Raw genomic sequence first — 18,457 nt, forward strand, 5'->3', positions numbered from 1 at the left:
CTTCTGGTTTTCAGCTAACCATATAATATATAAGCAAAGACCCGAATTAGGGAGAGAAAGAAAGAAAGAGGGAGAAAGGGGGAGAGAGATATATCCGAAGAAGGTTTATGTGCTGAAGAAAATAGACAGCATCCAGCACGACCTGAGTTATATCAGAAATAGCTGCTGCGTGAGTCACCACTTTGAAAAGAAAATGTTCTTCATTGGAGGAATATCTCATGAAATTGATTGCAGTTGACAAGCAGCAGTTTCCCTGCGCAGGGGAATGTGGGCAATGCCCGGAGAGATGGATGTGATTGCTTTCAGCTACGACTTCTGCGGTTTTTTGATGGAATTCATAGAGGACTATTTTTCCTCCGGCTATACTGTGGGAGAGAAGACACACAAGAGTCAAAAGGGAAAACAATAATTTTTAATTTATCTTCAGCATGTTTATGTACTCCATGCGGAGGAATGTCCCAAGTTTTGTGTTCCTGTGGTCAAGACAGAATGAGTTAGTGGGTAGCATCTCTCCCCCCCCCCCCTGAATTTAGGCAGTATTCACAGAGTACTAGTATGCTGTGGTCTAATTACATTTCATATCTGCGCGTATCCGAATTGCAGGTCACCTATTATTAGATTGGGAAAAAGGGAATGACTGAAATTTTCATTGATTCTATTCCTGTTTTCGTATCTTGCTTGGTCGCAGTTTTCAGTAACTGTACGAAAATAAAAACCAGAATTTCTTAATATTTCACAGCACATTATGGAGATTGACTGCATTTTTCTTCATGTCTTTGCTTACAAACTTCTTCATTTGATTTCTGTGCGTATGAATTGGTTTGGGAGCTCTGTCTTTGTCCAATCTTACTACATTTTCATCTCATTTAGATTCTTTCTTTTACAGGAATAGTGGACAAAAAAGTTAGATATCCTTACAGTGGTAAAATTCCTGTTCTTGTCGTCCATAAAAATTGCTTCACAATTTGTTGAAAAACAGTTGTAATGAATACCCCACAAATACTTTAGATATCTAATTTCTAGGGTATGGAGAATGGCCAGAGGCTAATGTAGATATTTCTTACAAAGGGGAAAAATAACAATGAAAAGAGAATGATAAAGGGATGAAATGGACAAAAGAAAATGAAGGATTATTGAGAAAACTTTCAAAGGAACTATGTGAATAAAACTGAAAGTTTGTGTGCTTTAATAGAGTTTATTTCATGGGGGGGGGGGGGTGGAGACATAATTAGAAATTATCTACAGTGTAGGGAGTGAAATGTCAAGTTTGAATACATCAGATACTTTTAATTCTACCCAAAACGTCAGCTAGATAATGCCTTAGAAATCTGTGTCAAGAGCAAAAATGCTAATGAAAGACAATACACAGTTGTTGTAACATGCTGAAATTGAGGAAAGCAAATTTTAGTTGTGGCAAACAAGCAATATATCCACATATACACATCTCAGAGATCTGTGTGTAATTCATTGTCTCCATTCAGCTGAGATGTGCAATATTTGTATGTGTATCTACATGGGAAAAAAGTTTGAAATGTCCAGTGAGTTTTGTGTGCTATCATTAATTTGGTGAGTGTGGAAGGGGTTTGTGTGCAGTGTGAAAAAGAGATGGACAAATTTAATGTTGCCTACAATTTTCCACTGGCTCCGATTGCAGTTGATATCTGGGGGATATCTCATATGTAATGTCTATTTAAAGGAACCTTCATAGTGTCCTTCCTCCACAAAGAAATGTCCGTGAACGATGTTACTGATATGATTTTGCTTTGCAGCTTGGGGAATCTCACACTTTGCAAAGCAAGAGCTATACATTTGTCTGCTCAAACTTCAGCTGTGTAGTAGACTTTCAAAATTGTTCACGTGTTGTCAGTATAATGGGGGGGGGGGAGCTATTTAGAAAAGAAATTAAAGCTCACTGAAGTACACTTACATACCCCCTCAAGCAAATGTGCTGCAACATTTGGAGTAATTTTTATGACATTTTTCTGACAGTCTGAGTTACATCACGCCCTTCATTCCAAGAATAATTTATTTACATGGTGGACTGGCAAACGCCTGGAAGGGGCTTTATCAACAGAATGTCTTCTACAGAGTTTCGTGGAAAAAGAAGATATTGACCTTAACAAAAAAGAAAGCAGAGAGAGAGGGAGAGACTGCTACATGTATGAGTAGAAAAGAATGATTGTTCTATCTGTTGACTCAATGTCTGTCTCTTTGTGTACCCCCAGGGGCCGGTCCTGCGACTGGGGATTGTTCTGGATGCAAAGGGAAGCAGACACTACATTCCGGTAGAAGAAGCCCGCCCGCTTCACAACCCTACGATCACAAGGTCAGACGCTATAAGAGGCTCCCCACCATGAACTCCTTTAGTCCGTGGGTCACTTGTCTGTAATCATGTTTGTAATTGTCTGTTCTTCTTTCTCACCCCCCCCCTTTTCTCTTTGTCATTACAGTCTTGTTATTGTCATAGTTCTCTGTATTGAATATTGGAAGGGAACTTCCTTGATATTGCTTTGTTGTTGGTTAAGTTTTTCTTCATTTTGTGCATGTTTCATTGAGTCCAGTATGTTCTGTCTGGGTCTTTGCATTATTCCATTTCATTCTTGACAATTCTAAGTTTGATTAAAAAAAAAAAAATGTGTTCATTATTTCTTCTCACTGCATGTCGTCTCTTACATACCCTGCATGTCTTGGGTAAGATTCAAATATATAATCTGCTTTTTTGCCAGAGTGAATATGGGAATGTTTTTCCAAGGTGAAACTGAAATACTATTGCAATATTCTCAAAATAAACGTTTAAAAGGAAAATTGTGACCATTTGCCTTCTGAACAGAATGTAGATCATTATTGCAAACTTTTAAGTGTACATTTTTGTACATTAAGGCTAGATATGGTCTGTATGCTAAAAGAAAAAAAAGTAATTAAAATGGAATAAGGACTTTCAGAAAATACAAAAAATGTCGACAGGAGAAGCATCAATATTTGGAGGCACGTTTCTGAAACATTTGCTTAGTCCTCACTACACCAAGGGCGCAACCACTCCAAATGCATATTACCTCTTTTTTGGTCAGATCTGACTTGCCAAAGTGTGTAAATACTGACAATAGTCATGCTGTTGCGAGAATCATGCTTTGGATGCATCTATTCCCCCCTGCAGAATGTTACAAGCTACCTCGGAGGAGGGCGGACCGCCCCACGTCAAAGCCATTGTGGAGTGGGAGCGGGACTTCAGGTTTACGTGAGTCTCAAAGAAACTTTTCCCTATGTATGTCTATGTGTGTGTTTGTATGTTCTTTATTCTATATTGTATGTTTGTTTTGAGAAATGTTTTACCTTCATAGCTTGACCATCTTGGCTCTTGACCAAAGGTACGATGATATGCCAGCGGTGGACTCTACCAGATAGGAAGAAGAATACTCCCTCTGGTGTGGAGGCCAAAATATTGTTGCTTTTGTTGCTAAGAGATATTACACACAAATGCGTATACTTTGTAATACTGTATACATCATATATTTCGCGAGGCTTTTATTTTTACAAATTTTGTGAGTCGGGTGCGAGTCACGAATTTAAAAACAGAAATTTATTAGCTCTGATCTTGACATCAAGGTAACGTGCAAGCATACATTTCTCTGTTTATTACTGTACTCTACTATCACAGATTTAACCACTCGCAAAATTGTCAGGAAGTCTCGATTCACAAAAAATTAGATTTGCCAAATATATGGCGTATACAGTATGGCATTGCAGCTTTTCATCACTGTGAACATGAGTTAATGACTGACTTGAGTGAAGTAAGCATCTGCCCCTGCGCTGCTCTCTTGTAATTCTTGGAAAACCTAGATGCACAATGGATCACCTTGCCACTGGGCCAGTGAATATTTCATACAGCGGAGGGAGGTTGCATCTGGAAAACTTGAAATTGTGCAGCGTTCTGGCGTGAGAGCATACCGAAAAAACGTCCCTTTAGGTCTCTCCTCAGTTGTCATTTACATCGTATTATGTGGTGAGATCGCTTTTTACGCAAAGATCATCGAGGGCGTTTTACAATATTCATGCCACATAAAATTTAATGCCGTCATCAAGTGTCTGGAATAAAGGCATAAACATACCAACCACTCGTCAAGAGAGTGGTCTCCAAGATGTATGGAGCAGATATGAAAGAGACTTAATTACCGGGATCTGCAGCGGGGAGGAAACCCTTTGGCTTTTACCTTCGATTCTTATGGGGGATGGGGGTGGGGGTTGTCATGTGATCGTCTTGGACATCATTTGGGCATCTGCGTAACCTCAATTTCCCATTCCCACTCCTGCGAGACTGTTCTTCCCTTCCTCCCTCTGGCATTTGTTTGTGCTGCGCCGAAAAAATGTGTGCCATCAGTCGTACTCAACGAAAACATCCTGCCTCCTCTCTCTCTCCTGGGCTGGAACGCATCACATACCAGCTCCATTTGTATCAGGTCTTCAACTACTTTCTCCTCCCCCCCCCCCCTCTCATTTATTTATCTACCTTAGATAGATCCTGCCTTCTGACTCATTTTCATGCTCACGCTTGCTGTACAGCAAGAACTGCCATGGAAACATGTTTGAATGTTGCATGAGCAGACGGCAGTGCTGACACACCTCCCAGACAATTAGTCCCAGAAATCATATTCCTTTGTTTTAGTGTTTATTTGTTTGTTTTTTTCTTTTCTTTTTCGGAGCATGAAACTATTGGAAATTGCCATTGGCACGCAGTGCATTTTGCAGACAACACCTTTGCATGCATTTTACTGTCGCAACTCACGCAAAATTTGCGAAAGTTTAATGCACGTGAAAATATCTCGTTTTACAGTACTCTTCCTGTAGTATAGGATATGTTGCCAATTTGAGAGGATGAGGTAATAATTTCTGCTGGGAATTCTGCAGTAAGGTTACTGCCAGACTTGAAGGGTTAAAGATATTTAATCCTAATTTACAAGGGGAATAAAGCTGGTCATGAGTAGAATTTGGCATGCCTGCTAATAGAAGAAAAAACAATATAAAACAATACTCTCATATGCCTATCCAGCAAATCTACCAGTGATCATTACGTTACATTGCCTTCAGAAATGAAGTTTGTGGATGTGAGGTGAGTAAGATACAATGTGCATTTTCAACAACACCCCGTGGAAGAAATGAAAGAAAATGGAGGGATTTCTCTTGTTTTGTAAGTCCCAGATTTGCTCGGAGGTGCACAGTTTGATCATGGATGTGTCACATCGTTATCTGATGCTGATTACCATCTTCAGGTGGAATATGACGGATATATGAGCATGTGCAGTGAAGGTTTAAACAGCATCAACTCGGTCATTGCCGTTCATGTAGCCACCTGCCCTTACATGTTGCCGGTGGCATTTTTCATGTCAATCTTATATTAAAGGGTTGATAAATGCAACACCCCTCATGTGACACTTTTTCAGTGTTGACTCAAAATTATCAAACTCCATCTCCCTGCTGGCTTAACCCTTCCGGTATTATTTCCCCCATCTCCTTGTACACATTATCATTGACATTTTGAAATCATGGCCCTCTGAGAGTTAATGGATGCAGGGTTTCTCCCTTAGCAACCTCCATGGACAACTCCATGTCATTTATCAGTACCCAAAGGACTTATTTCCCAACCAGCCAGCTTTTATACAGCTGAGTCAGCATCATTCCCAGTATCTATGTGCATAGTGCCTTAAAGGGATAGTATAGTTTTGGTTGAGATAGGGATTCAGGTTTTAACTTTCTGCAAGATAATTAGACACCACTTATATGAAATTTTAAAGAGCATACAATTCTATTAAAGAGGAATTAAAAGTTTATTTGATGAAAATTGGTTTTGGAATGGCTGAGATATCCAAAAACAAAGTAAAACAAAGTGGTCCTAATGGAAGATGGGTCCCACCTTTCATTAGGACCTCTTTGATTTTCGATATCTCAGCCAATTTAAAACTGATTTTCAGAAAAAAAACAAACAAACATTGAATTCCTCTTTGAATTGTATGCTTTCTAATATTCAATTAGGAGTTTCTAATTACCTCGCAAAAAGTTAAAATCTGAATCCCCCATCCCAACCAAAATTATACCATCCCTTTAAGCATTTTGAGATGCTGGCATTCGGTGGGTTAAACACCGCGGAGGAGCAATAAGCACTTCATGAGATTTTGGCCTGCCCGGCAATCATCGCCACGTGCAGCATCTGGTTACATGTTCAAACAAGTGCTGCTTCTCGGGATGTGAAGGTGAATGAAAGTGTATCCCACAAGATAGGATATTGGTGGGGAAAATTGCTGTTGGCAACATTGAATGCACCTCAAAAAAAAAAAAATGGACACGCCAATGTTCTCGTGGAGAGCTTAATAGGGAAGGAGCAAGTAATAAAGAAGAAAGAGGAAAGAGTATTATAAAGATGAACGAAAAAAGATGAAAAGGATGAGTAAAAGAAGAAAGGGAAAGAGGAAAGATTGAAGAGGAAGGGAAAATGGAGAAGGAAAAAAGAAAGAAGAGGATGAGGAGGAAGGAATAACAAGAGGAGGAGGAAAAAGAAAGATGAGGAAGGAAGACAGGAGGAGAAGTTGGAAAGGAAAGAGGACAGGAAGAAAGATAACAGGAGAAAGATGAAAAGAAGGAAAGATTGAGGGAGAATGGTCAATACAGAGACAGTGTGCCAGTTGAAAAAAAATAAAAAAATTGGTGTTTGCATTATGAGGGGCAAAGGATGTCTGCTATTGTACATTCTTTCAAACTATAATTTAATGTCTTACTTTTAGTGATGGTGAATCAGTAAAATGAACTTACAGCTCCTTGCTAACATTTGCAGATAAAAAAAAAAAAAACAGCTTTAGTGCTTCAAAATAGTTCTAAAATGTGAGTTAGGAATAAATATAACCAACACGAACATGTTTATCATTATAATCGATACTTTAATATACATGTACAAAATGTGAACAGTGATTTCATTAAAAACCATTTTTTTTTAATAAGCCATCTCCGTGACGGTTTATTGAGAGAATAAGTGCTATCTCCTTATATTTGCAGCTGTATTTCAAAACGTTTGTATATTAGGGTGTTTTGTGATACAAGTTAACGTATCATAGGCATCAAATGTGATATTTCGAACATTTTTTTTTTAAACTGCTGCTCCCAATGTTAAAAAGTGACTTTAAGATTGGCCCAGTCCATCATATTTACTCCTGTTCATAACATCTCAGGAATGGGGGGGGGGGGGGGGGGGGGAAGGGGGAGGTTAGTGCATTATACTGAGATGAGCCCCAGACCCAGTGACCCGGTCATTCGATTTGTCTCAAAACAGATGCCTTGTTTTTAGATGTTCAAAGTGAACTAGCCAATTCGCAATCTTGGAATTTTGTTTTGCCTTCTGCCTTTATACCGGGCCTTACAGTTACTGTTTACTCCAATTGTGGAGATAAACAGACTTAGCACTCTCTTAACAGGTATAACATAAAAACTGACCTTTGGGTCATAATCTGTCAAATAAACAGATGGGACACCTAACAATAATCCCGCTGTCAAGAATGGGAGCTAATTATTACACCTTAGAGTTGAGACTGCCTGAAATAGAACATCATTGTGTAGGACCAATGTGTAGCCAAAATGGAACAGCACATATTTGGTCAGTTTCTTTGCACAAGTCATCAGTTTGGACTGTCAAAGAAATATGTGTGCAATTGTGCAAGTGTGAAGATGTTAGATCTTCTGTACCATTTACACGGAACATGTCCTGCATCTAATGAATACACTGTATATCACATGCACTGAACCAAATAGAAGACAAATACTAAAATACATAAGTTTAAGCATTATGATATGTCACACATTTGGTATAGGCATTGATTGGAGTTGGTATTGTGAATTTCAAGGAGTTTTGTTTTGTTTCCTACCCCTATTATTTCTTTCCACAAAGTTCTCCTGTGAGACCCTATGAGGCAAAAATATTCAACAACTTTATTATCAACTCACAACACAATATACACTGTACATAGTGAGCAGTCAGGTGCAAATAGCAGCCCAGTATGCATGCCACATAAACTTTTTTTTTTTTTTTTTTTTTTTTTTTTTACAAGAACACAGAAAAAAGTGAATTCAGTTTCAGTCCAAACCACACTAGTTTGTACAAGTGTGCAATCATGTCACCAAGTATACTCACTGAGTTGTATGTGTACTACCAGGTATTGCTAATATGTGCTTCTCCATCATTATCATGTCAGAGACAATGCACGCATGTGATGCCTACATGTGGGGTTGCCATGGCAACAGTACAGACGTCTAGATGTCTTATCGACACAGTCTGGGGGAGGATGAGAGGGAATAGCGGTTTTATAGTGCAGTCTCGTTGTTCACTGGATCGTAAATGGTTGGGTCTGCCATGATGTATTCAAATCATTGTATAAGACATCTTTCTCTGGGGACCTAGTAATGAGTTCTTCATGAGCTACTGTGCCAAGACGCTGTATACATTTTAACACTTGGAATCCAGGTTGCATGCTGCGGTTGTTGCTATGTTGGGCAAGACCCAGCTCAGCTCTCTAGTTATGAGGAAGAGCCCTTGTTTTAAAGGTTTAGGAGCATGCAATTGCTTACCAGCCTATCTGTGTGATATGTTGTAGTTCAAGATTTGAATCACCAGAATGTGTTTCAAACAGAAATAAACTGTTGTTTTATTTTCATTTTTGTTTGGCTTTTGTTTTATTTACTGTCTTCATGTTAAGACACATGGGATGGCAAATACCATAATGAAAACAATGTGAGTGAAGTAAGCGAACTACATTGTAGTTGGAAGGGAGATATCAAACTGTATTACATTGTAATTGGAGGGTATAATTTGTGATTTCTTTCTTTGTTCCCTGTCCCTCTCTCTCTCTCTCTCTCTCTTTGTTTGTGTGTAGTTTCTCTATTTTGTTATTATTATTATTATTATTATTATTATTATCATCATCATCATCATCATCATTTTTATTATTGTTATTATTACTAATATTATTATTATGCATTGTTACAATTACTATTACTATTACTACTACTACTATAACTACTACTACTACTACTACTACTACTACTACTACTACTACTACTACTATTACTATTACTAATACTATTACTAATACTATTATTTGCTCCTCTTTCGTACCCCCCAGGTTCTCCCAGAGAGCCCTCAGCATCTACATAGAGGAGCATGAGAGTGTTCAGAGGGAGCGCTCCGCCCACCAGCAGCCGGTCCGGGCCGACCTCTTTGACTGCATCGACCTCTACACGCAGGAGGAAAAGGTGTGTGTGTGCCATTGGACCTAGTCCCTCCATTGTACCCTGATTATGGCAATGGGGAAACACTGGATGGGACTAAAACCTCTCCTCTTTCCCCGACATGATTGTATAGAAGACAGCTTCACGTAATGCTGTAAAAGTTATTATTTTTGTGTGAGTAATTTTTCGCACTCAGCTGGGTAGGATAAAGTTTGCATGTTTTTTATTTTGCAGAATCAAGACATTTTATTGGTGGAAAATAATTATGATGTGCAAGAATATTCATATGTTTATATTTTCTTGCTGGTTTCTGGTCACATGAAATTTGCAAAAATTTCCACACTGCGAAAATTTCCATTTTTACAGTAAAAGAGCAAGTAAGGCATGGATAGAAGAATGTTACAAAACCAAGCTTCGATAGTAAAATTACTTGCATATTAGCTTTGCCCATATGAGGAACAATAAAAAAAAAAAAAAAAGAAGTGCAAGGATATACTAATCCAATATTGATATAACTGCGCTATTATTTTTCTTTACAAGTCAATTTGGGAGTCCACCCATTCAGGGATTTGCCTTCTGAACTGCAGTCAACAAAGGGCAGCCATTTTTTTCCCCTGTGGATTTTGTGATTAAAAACAAACTTACTAGGGTTCAGTATCAAAAGCGTTTTTTAGTGTTTGAAATTTCATGTTAGCTGTAGGGCCTATGTTGCCACATGCAACAGAGAAGCATTGGCTTATATACATTGTACCTAGCCATCCATATGCCTTCTTCTTTTACTTATTACTGTCTTGTCTCTCCCCCCACCCTTCTTTCCGATGGACTGCCTGTGTCATTTTTTATGTTACCTCAGCGTCTCTCTCCCTCTCTGGCCCTCTCTTTGTAGTCAATGTTGTTTTTCAGCCATTAGTTTTACTGTCTGCCCTAATGGTGTATAATTGAGCCATTAAAAGTGTCTGTGCTGGCAGGGAAACATTCTTATCTGTGCATCAGTTGGCGTATGTCGGCGTAATGTGGCACAATTTACACCCATAGGTCGTGAACCTTATCACATGTAAAAGTTAAGCCACAATACACACTATTCATTTGATAACTTAAGATCATTCTAAATATGTTGGCTCTTCCATAACATGGCCCTTAGGCAACCTACTGACATTTAAGAAGAACAGATAATACTAGAAGAAACACAAACTGTCACATCGTGTAACTTTCAAAGAAAATTGTGCAAAGTCGAAATGAAAGCTATCAAATCTTGACAATCTCAAGACATTGCATTCACAAATATGTGTAAGTGTGAACAATCCCCTTTTTCCTTGCCAGCTTGGTGAAGACAATGCCTGGCACTGTTCACACTGCCGCCGGCTGCAGCAGGGAACCAAGAAGCTGACCCTGTGGTCCCTCCCGGACGTCCTCATCCTACACCTCAAGAGATTCAAGCAGGTCTGTTTGCCAGAACTTCGTCAATAATGTGGCCGGGCGTTTTGCATATTAAAATTGTTTGCCATGGAGTATGGCAGAAAACCAGAAGGACATAGTTTAGAGTTAGAATACTCGAAATTTGGATTCTGCAGTGTGTTCACATGTTTCAAAATGTTTGATATGAGAGAAATCCTAAGTTTTCAGGGTAAGAGATAGTGAAGTCCAATAATTTCAACAGGTGAATCCAAACCATCGATTATCAGTGTAGATAGAAAGGAATTTCACCAAGGTCAAATAAAATTGTGTCAGCGCTATAAATAGAGCAGCATCAAAGAATTATGCATAGAACATTGACGCATATCTCAATGTGCCGGCGGCAGTACTCCATTTGGAAGCATGCACCAAAATAGATCTCAGGACTTGCTCGAAGAAACATTGATTTTAATCATCCCAAGATGTGAATTATTTCCCAGCCGTCAGTCTGTGTCTAGTGGAGGCATATTGCAATGATTTCTAGCAAGTCCCATGCTTATCACAAGTAATAGTGTTAGAGTTTCTGTAGGTTGTATACACACACACATGTATTGCATTCTGGAATGACAGCCAAGCAAACACGGTGCATTGTCCATTGATATTCTAACTTTGCTGTGCCCTCCTCCCATTTTTGAAACACTTGATCATTTCAGGAGCAATGGTGCCATTCGTGCTTCACAGACATTCTTCACAGACATTCTCAGAATGTTGAACTTTGACATCCTTTCAGTTATATAAAAAATGAGACAAAAACATCAGTAACAGTAAGAGGTATATTTTATCATGTGTACATACATGTACTATCATATGTATCTAATTTACCTATATTGCCTTTTTTAAAAGTGTAATATAACACTTGACAACCCCACTGGAGTTATATTTTCCCCAGGAGAGTTTATTTTCCTTCAGGGAAATATAACTCCTAAAAAAGGGACTGTTGAGTGTTTTATACTAATGATAGACAATGCAATATTTTGTTGTATTTATGGTCTTTATGAATACACATCATTCATTCTAGCTCCACCGGCATCCAGTCAAAGCCTGGAATCATATTATCTGACATATCGCATCATTGAAGGCAATGTGATGATTTTAATCCTTGCTGCGTCAGTCACATGTACACATGTATGCGTTACGACCAGTAACCAACCAGTATCTATGGAGACCATTTGATATACAATGTAAATCTATATTTCACACTGTGTGATAGGTTGGGGCAACGAGGACCAAGCTTTCCACTCAGGTAGACTTCCCCATCCACAACTTGAACATGGGCCAGTACCTGGAACACCGAAGGCAGTCCCAGGGCCTGGCCACCAATGGCAACGCGCAGGTCAGTCAGTGTGTGTGGGACTAAGCTTTTGCTTCCCTCTGTCTCTCTAATACCCCTTTTATTCTGCATGTGACGTTTATCGCGCTTCTGAAGTGAGATGACTTGAGTCTCGGGATAAGTTATTTTATTCTGCCATTCTCGACCACCTAATGCGCCCATCTAGGATCAATCAATGTAACACAATTGAAAACAAACCCCGTAATCAAAGGCTTGGGTCACCCAATATAGACCAAGCTAAAATTGAGATACTTTTTGTACTGATGTTGGCTATGGCTTGGTGCAGACCTGAACCACCTCCTAGAGAGGGCTAACTTTAGCTCAGGTTAAATTTTTTTAACACCTTTTGTATGGGGAGTTATCTGGCTTCAGGTCCAGACTTGAAGCGCGTTTTTTGTACAATACTTGTCTGGATATGAGTCTGGTCTTTTGCTCTCATGTACATGTATGTAATATGTATTGCAATATTCCAGCCATAGAAGTGCTTTCTGCAGTGATACCCTCAACTCCAAATGGTTTAGATGCTTTATTCTAACATAAAATTCTACTCTTTCCCCTGCCTTTCTCATTGTCCAATTCACTGGACTGTTCACAATGTATACCATTTTTTTCTCTAAAAATGCAACTCTTCATACTGTTCAAATTAAATTCAATTCCTATTACTTTTTGTTTTGTGATTATACTCGTATTATTGCTTGTTAGTGAAATTTGTCTTATGCTGCTGTAGTATTCGATGGGTGAAATGTATATACAGTTGAACCTCTCGTATCCGGACAAGTCGGGACCGGGGCTCATCCAGATAAGGGATTTGGCCGGATACGGGAGACTCAATGCTTTATACATGTACATATACATACACATGTACTGATATAGCCCATTGTAGTACCACATGTAGTAATGTGTATACTGCAACCTTTTCATTGTTACACTCAGTAACAGACCCCAAAATAGAGGTGTATGCTAATGTTGGAAGTAATATGTAATTCATGTGTGTTTGTGTAGGAGTTCTCGAGGAGTTGGGAATCTCCCTTTCCTCCCGTAATTATAAAAAAAAAAAAAATCACGGCGAGATTGCGTCCGTATAATAGAGAGATCCGGATAAAGGGAGGCCGGATAAGAGAGGTTCAACTGTAACTGAAGATTTATAAAGAGAGAAAAAGAAAACAGAAAGGTTAATCCAGTCTTAATTACTTATCTGTAAAGAATTACCGGTGAATACACTTTCTTGTTGTGATGGATGACATGGGTTCTGCTTTCTCATGTGTGGAAATGTTCTCTTACGTAGGCTGCCCTGCTGAATTCACTGACTTCATGGTCGCCGTGGAAACAGCAGAGTGGGCGTGGCAGGTCGTCGACACTCATTGGGGACTATGTGTACGATCTGTACGCTGTGTGCAATCACTCAGGGAGCCTCTCTGGAGGGCATTACACTGGTAAATATAAAAGTGCAATGGCTTGGGAGTAGAGAGGTAACTCACCGGGCAGAAACTTTTTTTTTTTTTTTTTGCATTCGTCTCAAGCACTGTCAGATCTTGTCTCCTCCTAGAATTCTGCCTCCCCTAAATAAAAAAAAAGAAAGAAAGAAGAAAACATGTGGTCAAAGGAGATGCTAGGGGATATTATACATCTCCAGCCGCACGTATATATTTTTAAAACACCTTACAGTGGAATCTTGCGGATCTTTTACCACGATTGCCACAATGAATCACTTCCCAGGCATGACTTTTTGTTGTGCAAGAATTAGAGCAGATACGACACACACACTTGTACATTGTACTTCCTTGCTCGTAAAATGGGAAAAAGCAAAAACAAAACCAAAAAGATTTAAACATGAAAAGCTTGGTTGAGAAGTCATGTACTCTCAACTGATGCTCACACAGACGATGCTGATTGTAAGTTTTGAGAAAATTTGCATTCTTATTACAGTTTCACAAGTAACTACTGTAAAAGTTTTCAGGCAAGTAATTTTTTCGCTCTCAGCCCATGTAAGATGAATTTTGAATGTTTTCCATTTTGTGGAATTAAAACATTGAATAGTGTTACATGTAAAAAGCAAAAATATTTGCATGTTTTTATTTTCGCGCTAGTTTCTGGTCACTTTCGCAAGAAATGCAAAAAAAATTCTTCTTCTTTTATAGTAATATAGTCCTCTACTACTTTCACAATGGAAGAAAATGGTCCCAAGCTAGGAAATATCAAAGTTGTGATGTATTTCACATTTCACTGTGACCACGTCACAGGCTTATGTTCTAACGTTCCATTTGCTATTTACCTATTTTTGTTTTTCTGTGACCGGTAGCTTATTGCAGAAACTCACTGGACGGTCAGTGGTACCACTTTGACGACGCCAAAGTCACCCTGATACCGGAGGAGCGCCTGGTAAGCAAGGCGGCGTACCTTCTGTTCTACCAGCGGCGCACCCACACCGCCGGCAGCACCACCAGCACGGACGGTTCCATGTCGTCGTCGTCGGGGTCGGACCACTGGGTGCATCGCATGCCGGCGTACATCAGGCAGTGCAGCAACACCTCATCTGGCCAGGTAGGTTTGGACCGCAACTTGGCTGACGAGAGGTTCGCAACCTTTAGCTCCTACTTTTCTCAGTTGGCAAGGCATCAATACAATGTATGTTTACTTGGATAAGAATAGATGCCTGTGACTGGATAAACATTATCATGTTTGGGATATTTGGGATATTGGGATATATGATATACAGCTGTATATGTGAATGCCATTGGGCAGTGTATTCGTATTGTTATTTTATGTTGAGTAACATATTATTATGTTCATAAGTTTGTTATTAGCAAGAATATAATAAGATGGTTGCTGGTTGGGTTCATTTCTTCCCGCTTTGGGTGGGGGTATTTATCACTCTCAGTGAAAGTTTTAATAGGCCCATCACCATGTTATTATCGCTTGTTTGACTAGTAAACGTGTAATTGTCAGTGTATAGTTATTGTGTGACTGTATGTAGGGGACTCAGTGGAAGAATTGTACCTGTCCACATACAGTGTGTTGTATTTGATGTATATGTCTCTGTCTTGTCAACTGTAATGTTTGTTTGTGCAGGGCCCCCAGTAAGAACAGTACTTGCCTACTGATGGGGCTACCCTGTTGAAAAAAGACTGAATAAATAAATAAAAAAATTTGTTATGGTTTGCAGTGGCAGAGAATATTTTCATGTTGTTGCAAACTAATAGAAAGCAATACAAAACCATAAAGAACATGTTGTTAGCATAATTGATAGTGCAGAGTGCTGAAAAAAGGGAAAACAAAATGAAGGTCCGACAGAGAGCAATTTACAAAATGTACAAGATTATGTCTAATGGAATTGTAAGACTCGGGAGTGACTGAAGACAATTAGCCTCATATTTAACAGAGATTGCATGACAAGTTAAAGGTGTGTTTTCTCACAGTACTTTTACTGCTAGTATCCCACATGGCTTATCAGGTAACTGCTATTGATTGTAATTTTCTGTCCCTGTCCACGTAATGTTTTGACTGCAAAAATATGCATTGTTTCCAAGAGCTTATACAGTGTAAGTCCCTCAGTAGTGTTGCAAACTCTTTGGATGGCACATTTTGTATGTTCCCTCCCCTGTCAATCAACATCTATATAATATGCACCTAAGTTTAGTAAGTTTGCAAACAACCGGTAGTCTTCAAGATTGTGACTGACTTCACCAAGCTCCACATGAAAAGTCCAGGTGGCACCCCTAACCAGCCTGTGTTGTTGGATGTCATGTACTGAAAATACAACAAAAAAAAACCCACCAAAAAACCAAACCAACAACACTCTGACAAGGTTTTTAGAGTTCAGTGTTCGTCTTATGATCCCAATGTCCTGTGTGTTGTGAATACAGGATAGTGTGTTTTCATCTGGTGGCTCGTCCCATGGCGGGAATTCTCCTACGTCCGAGACGGCACCCGTAGAGGGCAACGGTCACTGGGGATTCGGTCAAGCCAAGAACGGCGGCGAGCCCGGCCACAAGACCGGCAGCACCGGCCGGCCGGACCTTCCCGAGTGGTACAACCAGAACGGGGTGGACAGGGCACGGGACGGCGTCGAGCATGAGCGGTCGAAGGTCAGTGGGAGGCTGACCCCAGGTCATAGGTCGTGGCAAGGGTCACGGGATTTGATTGATGACGGTGAGTGCATTCCGTGTGCTGACAATTATGCTTGGACCCCCATGCTCACATACAGTGTGAGACTGTAAAGGCTGTTAAGAAATACACAATAGCTGTCAAGTGTGTTCTTGTTTTGTTCAGAGGATTGCATTGTATTTCACACAAGCCCATGTCCGAGTGTGATTCCATTCTTGGTTTTTAACTATACTTTATGCAGTCAAGTTTTGAAATGAAAGATGACATCTTAAATTAGTTGCATACATTTAATAGCACTCTGTGTCATGCTAGTCATTTAGACTCAAAAGTGCAGAGGCACAGAAAATCCATCAGCTCTGTCATAGAATGTTTGCTTTGAGATGCTTAGTGTGATTTCTTCAGTATAAACAGAGCCCTTGAATATTCTAGACATGAGGCGATTCATGTGGACAAGTATGTTCTTGAGTTAATGCTTTATTGTAGTTTTTATGTACTGAATTTCATATTTTCATAAAATTTTTATGCTCTTTTTTTGCAGTATTTGAGTTTGAGACATTTTCATTTTGGAGATGCATTCTAAAAGAGCTATTGCTAGATTTGCCTGAGTACATCTCACTTGGCAAATGAATGTTTGATATTTGCTAATGCAAGAAATGCCTTTAAGTCAAGCTTGACTTGGTCATCCTTTGGAAATTTTCCCCAATCGACCTGGAATGAAGAGTTAAAACATGGAGCATTTTTTGACGTACAGTGTATGTTTTACCTCCTTGCATGGCAGATGACAGCGGGGGATTCGACGCCCACCAGAGGCCATTCGTACGGAGCGTGGCAGGGAACCTCAGATCGCCGCTGTCCCACCGAGACTGGCAGGATTACGAGAGCGACAACGACAGCGTGCTAACGGAGTCGTGCGTATGACGCAGAGGTCTACAGACATGTTATAAGCGTGTGTGACTGTGTGTTAATGTAATACATGTATGTGGGATATGCAGAGTATATATTAAAGCCAAAGGCAGGATGTAAAATCCAGCAGAAAAAAAAAATGATGACAGGGTTTGTCTACACATCTACATAATGCCAAATCATTATCATCTCCTTCTAGGCAAAGTCCCTTTGTTCTACGGCAAAAATAATGAAGCAATTCACCTGCTTGCAGACATTTATGGTTTGATTTTATATTACACCAAAATTACAGGCTGTGGCTTGTATGTGGGTCCGTGAGAAGCAGCTGTTGCTTGGTGGATATCATTCACAAACTGTCAATCACAAGGTCCTCAGTACAAGTCCCCAGGCCCGTGGCGAGGCACTATCATCCTGATTGCCAACTCTTTCAGAAGGGACTTGGCACGCCCTGCGGTTGCTTTGCTATCAACAGTTCGTTGATTCTTTTTAGCAGCTGCTGAAAGCAAAATCACTTCAATTCAAATATCAAAAACAATTATTTGTATTTCAACATTTCCTTTTTTCATTAAACTAAAGAAAAAATTTGAAATAGCAATTCTTTGCATTGTGAATGAAGATCAAATTTTGTGTTCTGTGCCGGATTTGGGGGGTCATTTTCAGAAGATAAAGAGGGTTGCCATTGGTACAAAGTGGTAAACTAGACTATTAAGTGAAAGTGTGTTGTAACTTGCCTTGCCTTCAAGAATACCAACCATGTGTGTTTAGACCTGTGTTATCTGTTATACACATATTTTTGTGTTCTGATCATGTGCCAAATATGTTGGGAGTTACACACTTTTCATGTATAACATTTGTTTAATTGGGAGCTGCATATAAGTTGTGATCATTCCTGAAGGTGCAATGTCTGTTGACTGGGGTGCCATATGTAACATCCAAATGGTGAATGCCGGTACTGCATGTGTAACAATTGGTTTTCTTTTTTCCTGTGCCTGTGCACTGTACCAAATTCCCTGAATGTATAGTAAGTTTTCAAATGGCTCATCACACTGTGTATCAATGGAGTGCCACTACACATGTTTCAGCTTGGTAACTGTAAGAAGGAGAAAGAGTTTTATGTAATGAAATGAAAGGTGCCCATGGTATTCATCATCCTTCTGGCATTTTCATTTTGAAAGGACCGATAGTTGGATGTACCATTTAGTCACTCACATGAAGGCAAGATAATGATGTCACCTCAACACAAAACATTTTTTAGATGTAACAATTGCTTGAACACCATAATGCAGATTGTATATTATGTATACCCCATACATTCAGCAGACTTTCACAGTAATGAGTACTATGTGGATATATTTCTCCACTCACTTGATTGATCAGTATTGGTGTTGGAGCTTGGTGCTGCGTGTG

General features: G+C 39.5%; 1 protein-coding gene across 1 annotated transcript in view; it reads left to right on the plus strand.

Moving 5' to 3' along the window:
- The window catches only part of LOC140231821 (ubiquitin carboxyl-terminal hydrolase 31-like), an 84,906-nt gene extending 69,782 nt beyond the window's left edge, over window positions 1-15,124 (plus strand). The window contains exons 5-12 of the mRNA XM_072311973.1: window positions 2,226-2,326; window positions 3,155-3,235; window positions 9,156-9,285; window positions 10,582-10,701; window positions 11,924-12,046; window positions 13,329-13,476; window positions 14,343-14,584; window positions 15,113-15,124. Coding sequence (XP_072168074.1) covers window positions 2,226-2,326; window positions 3,155-3,235; window positions 9,156-9,285; window positions 10,582-10,701; window positions 11,924-12,046; window positions 13,329-13,476; window positions 14,343-14,584; window positions 15,113-15,124 — 957 coding nt within the window. The remainder of the gene's footprint in view (window positions 1-2,225; window positions 2,327-3,154; window positions 3,236-9,155; window positions 9,286-10,581; window positions 10,702-11,923; window positions 12,047-13,328; window positions 13,477-14,342; window positions 14,585-15,112) is intronic.
- Window positions 15,125-18,457: the final 3,333 nt, after the last annotated feature.

This window comes from Diadema setosum, chromosome 8 (genome assembly GCF_964275005.1).
Source record: "Diadema setosum chromosome 8, eeDiaSeto1, whole genome shotgun sequence".
Classification (NCBI taxonomy): domain Eukaryota; kingdom Metazoa; phylum Echinodermata; class Echinoidea; order Diadematoida; family Diadematidae; genus Diadema; species Diadema setosum.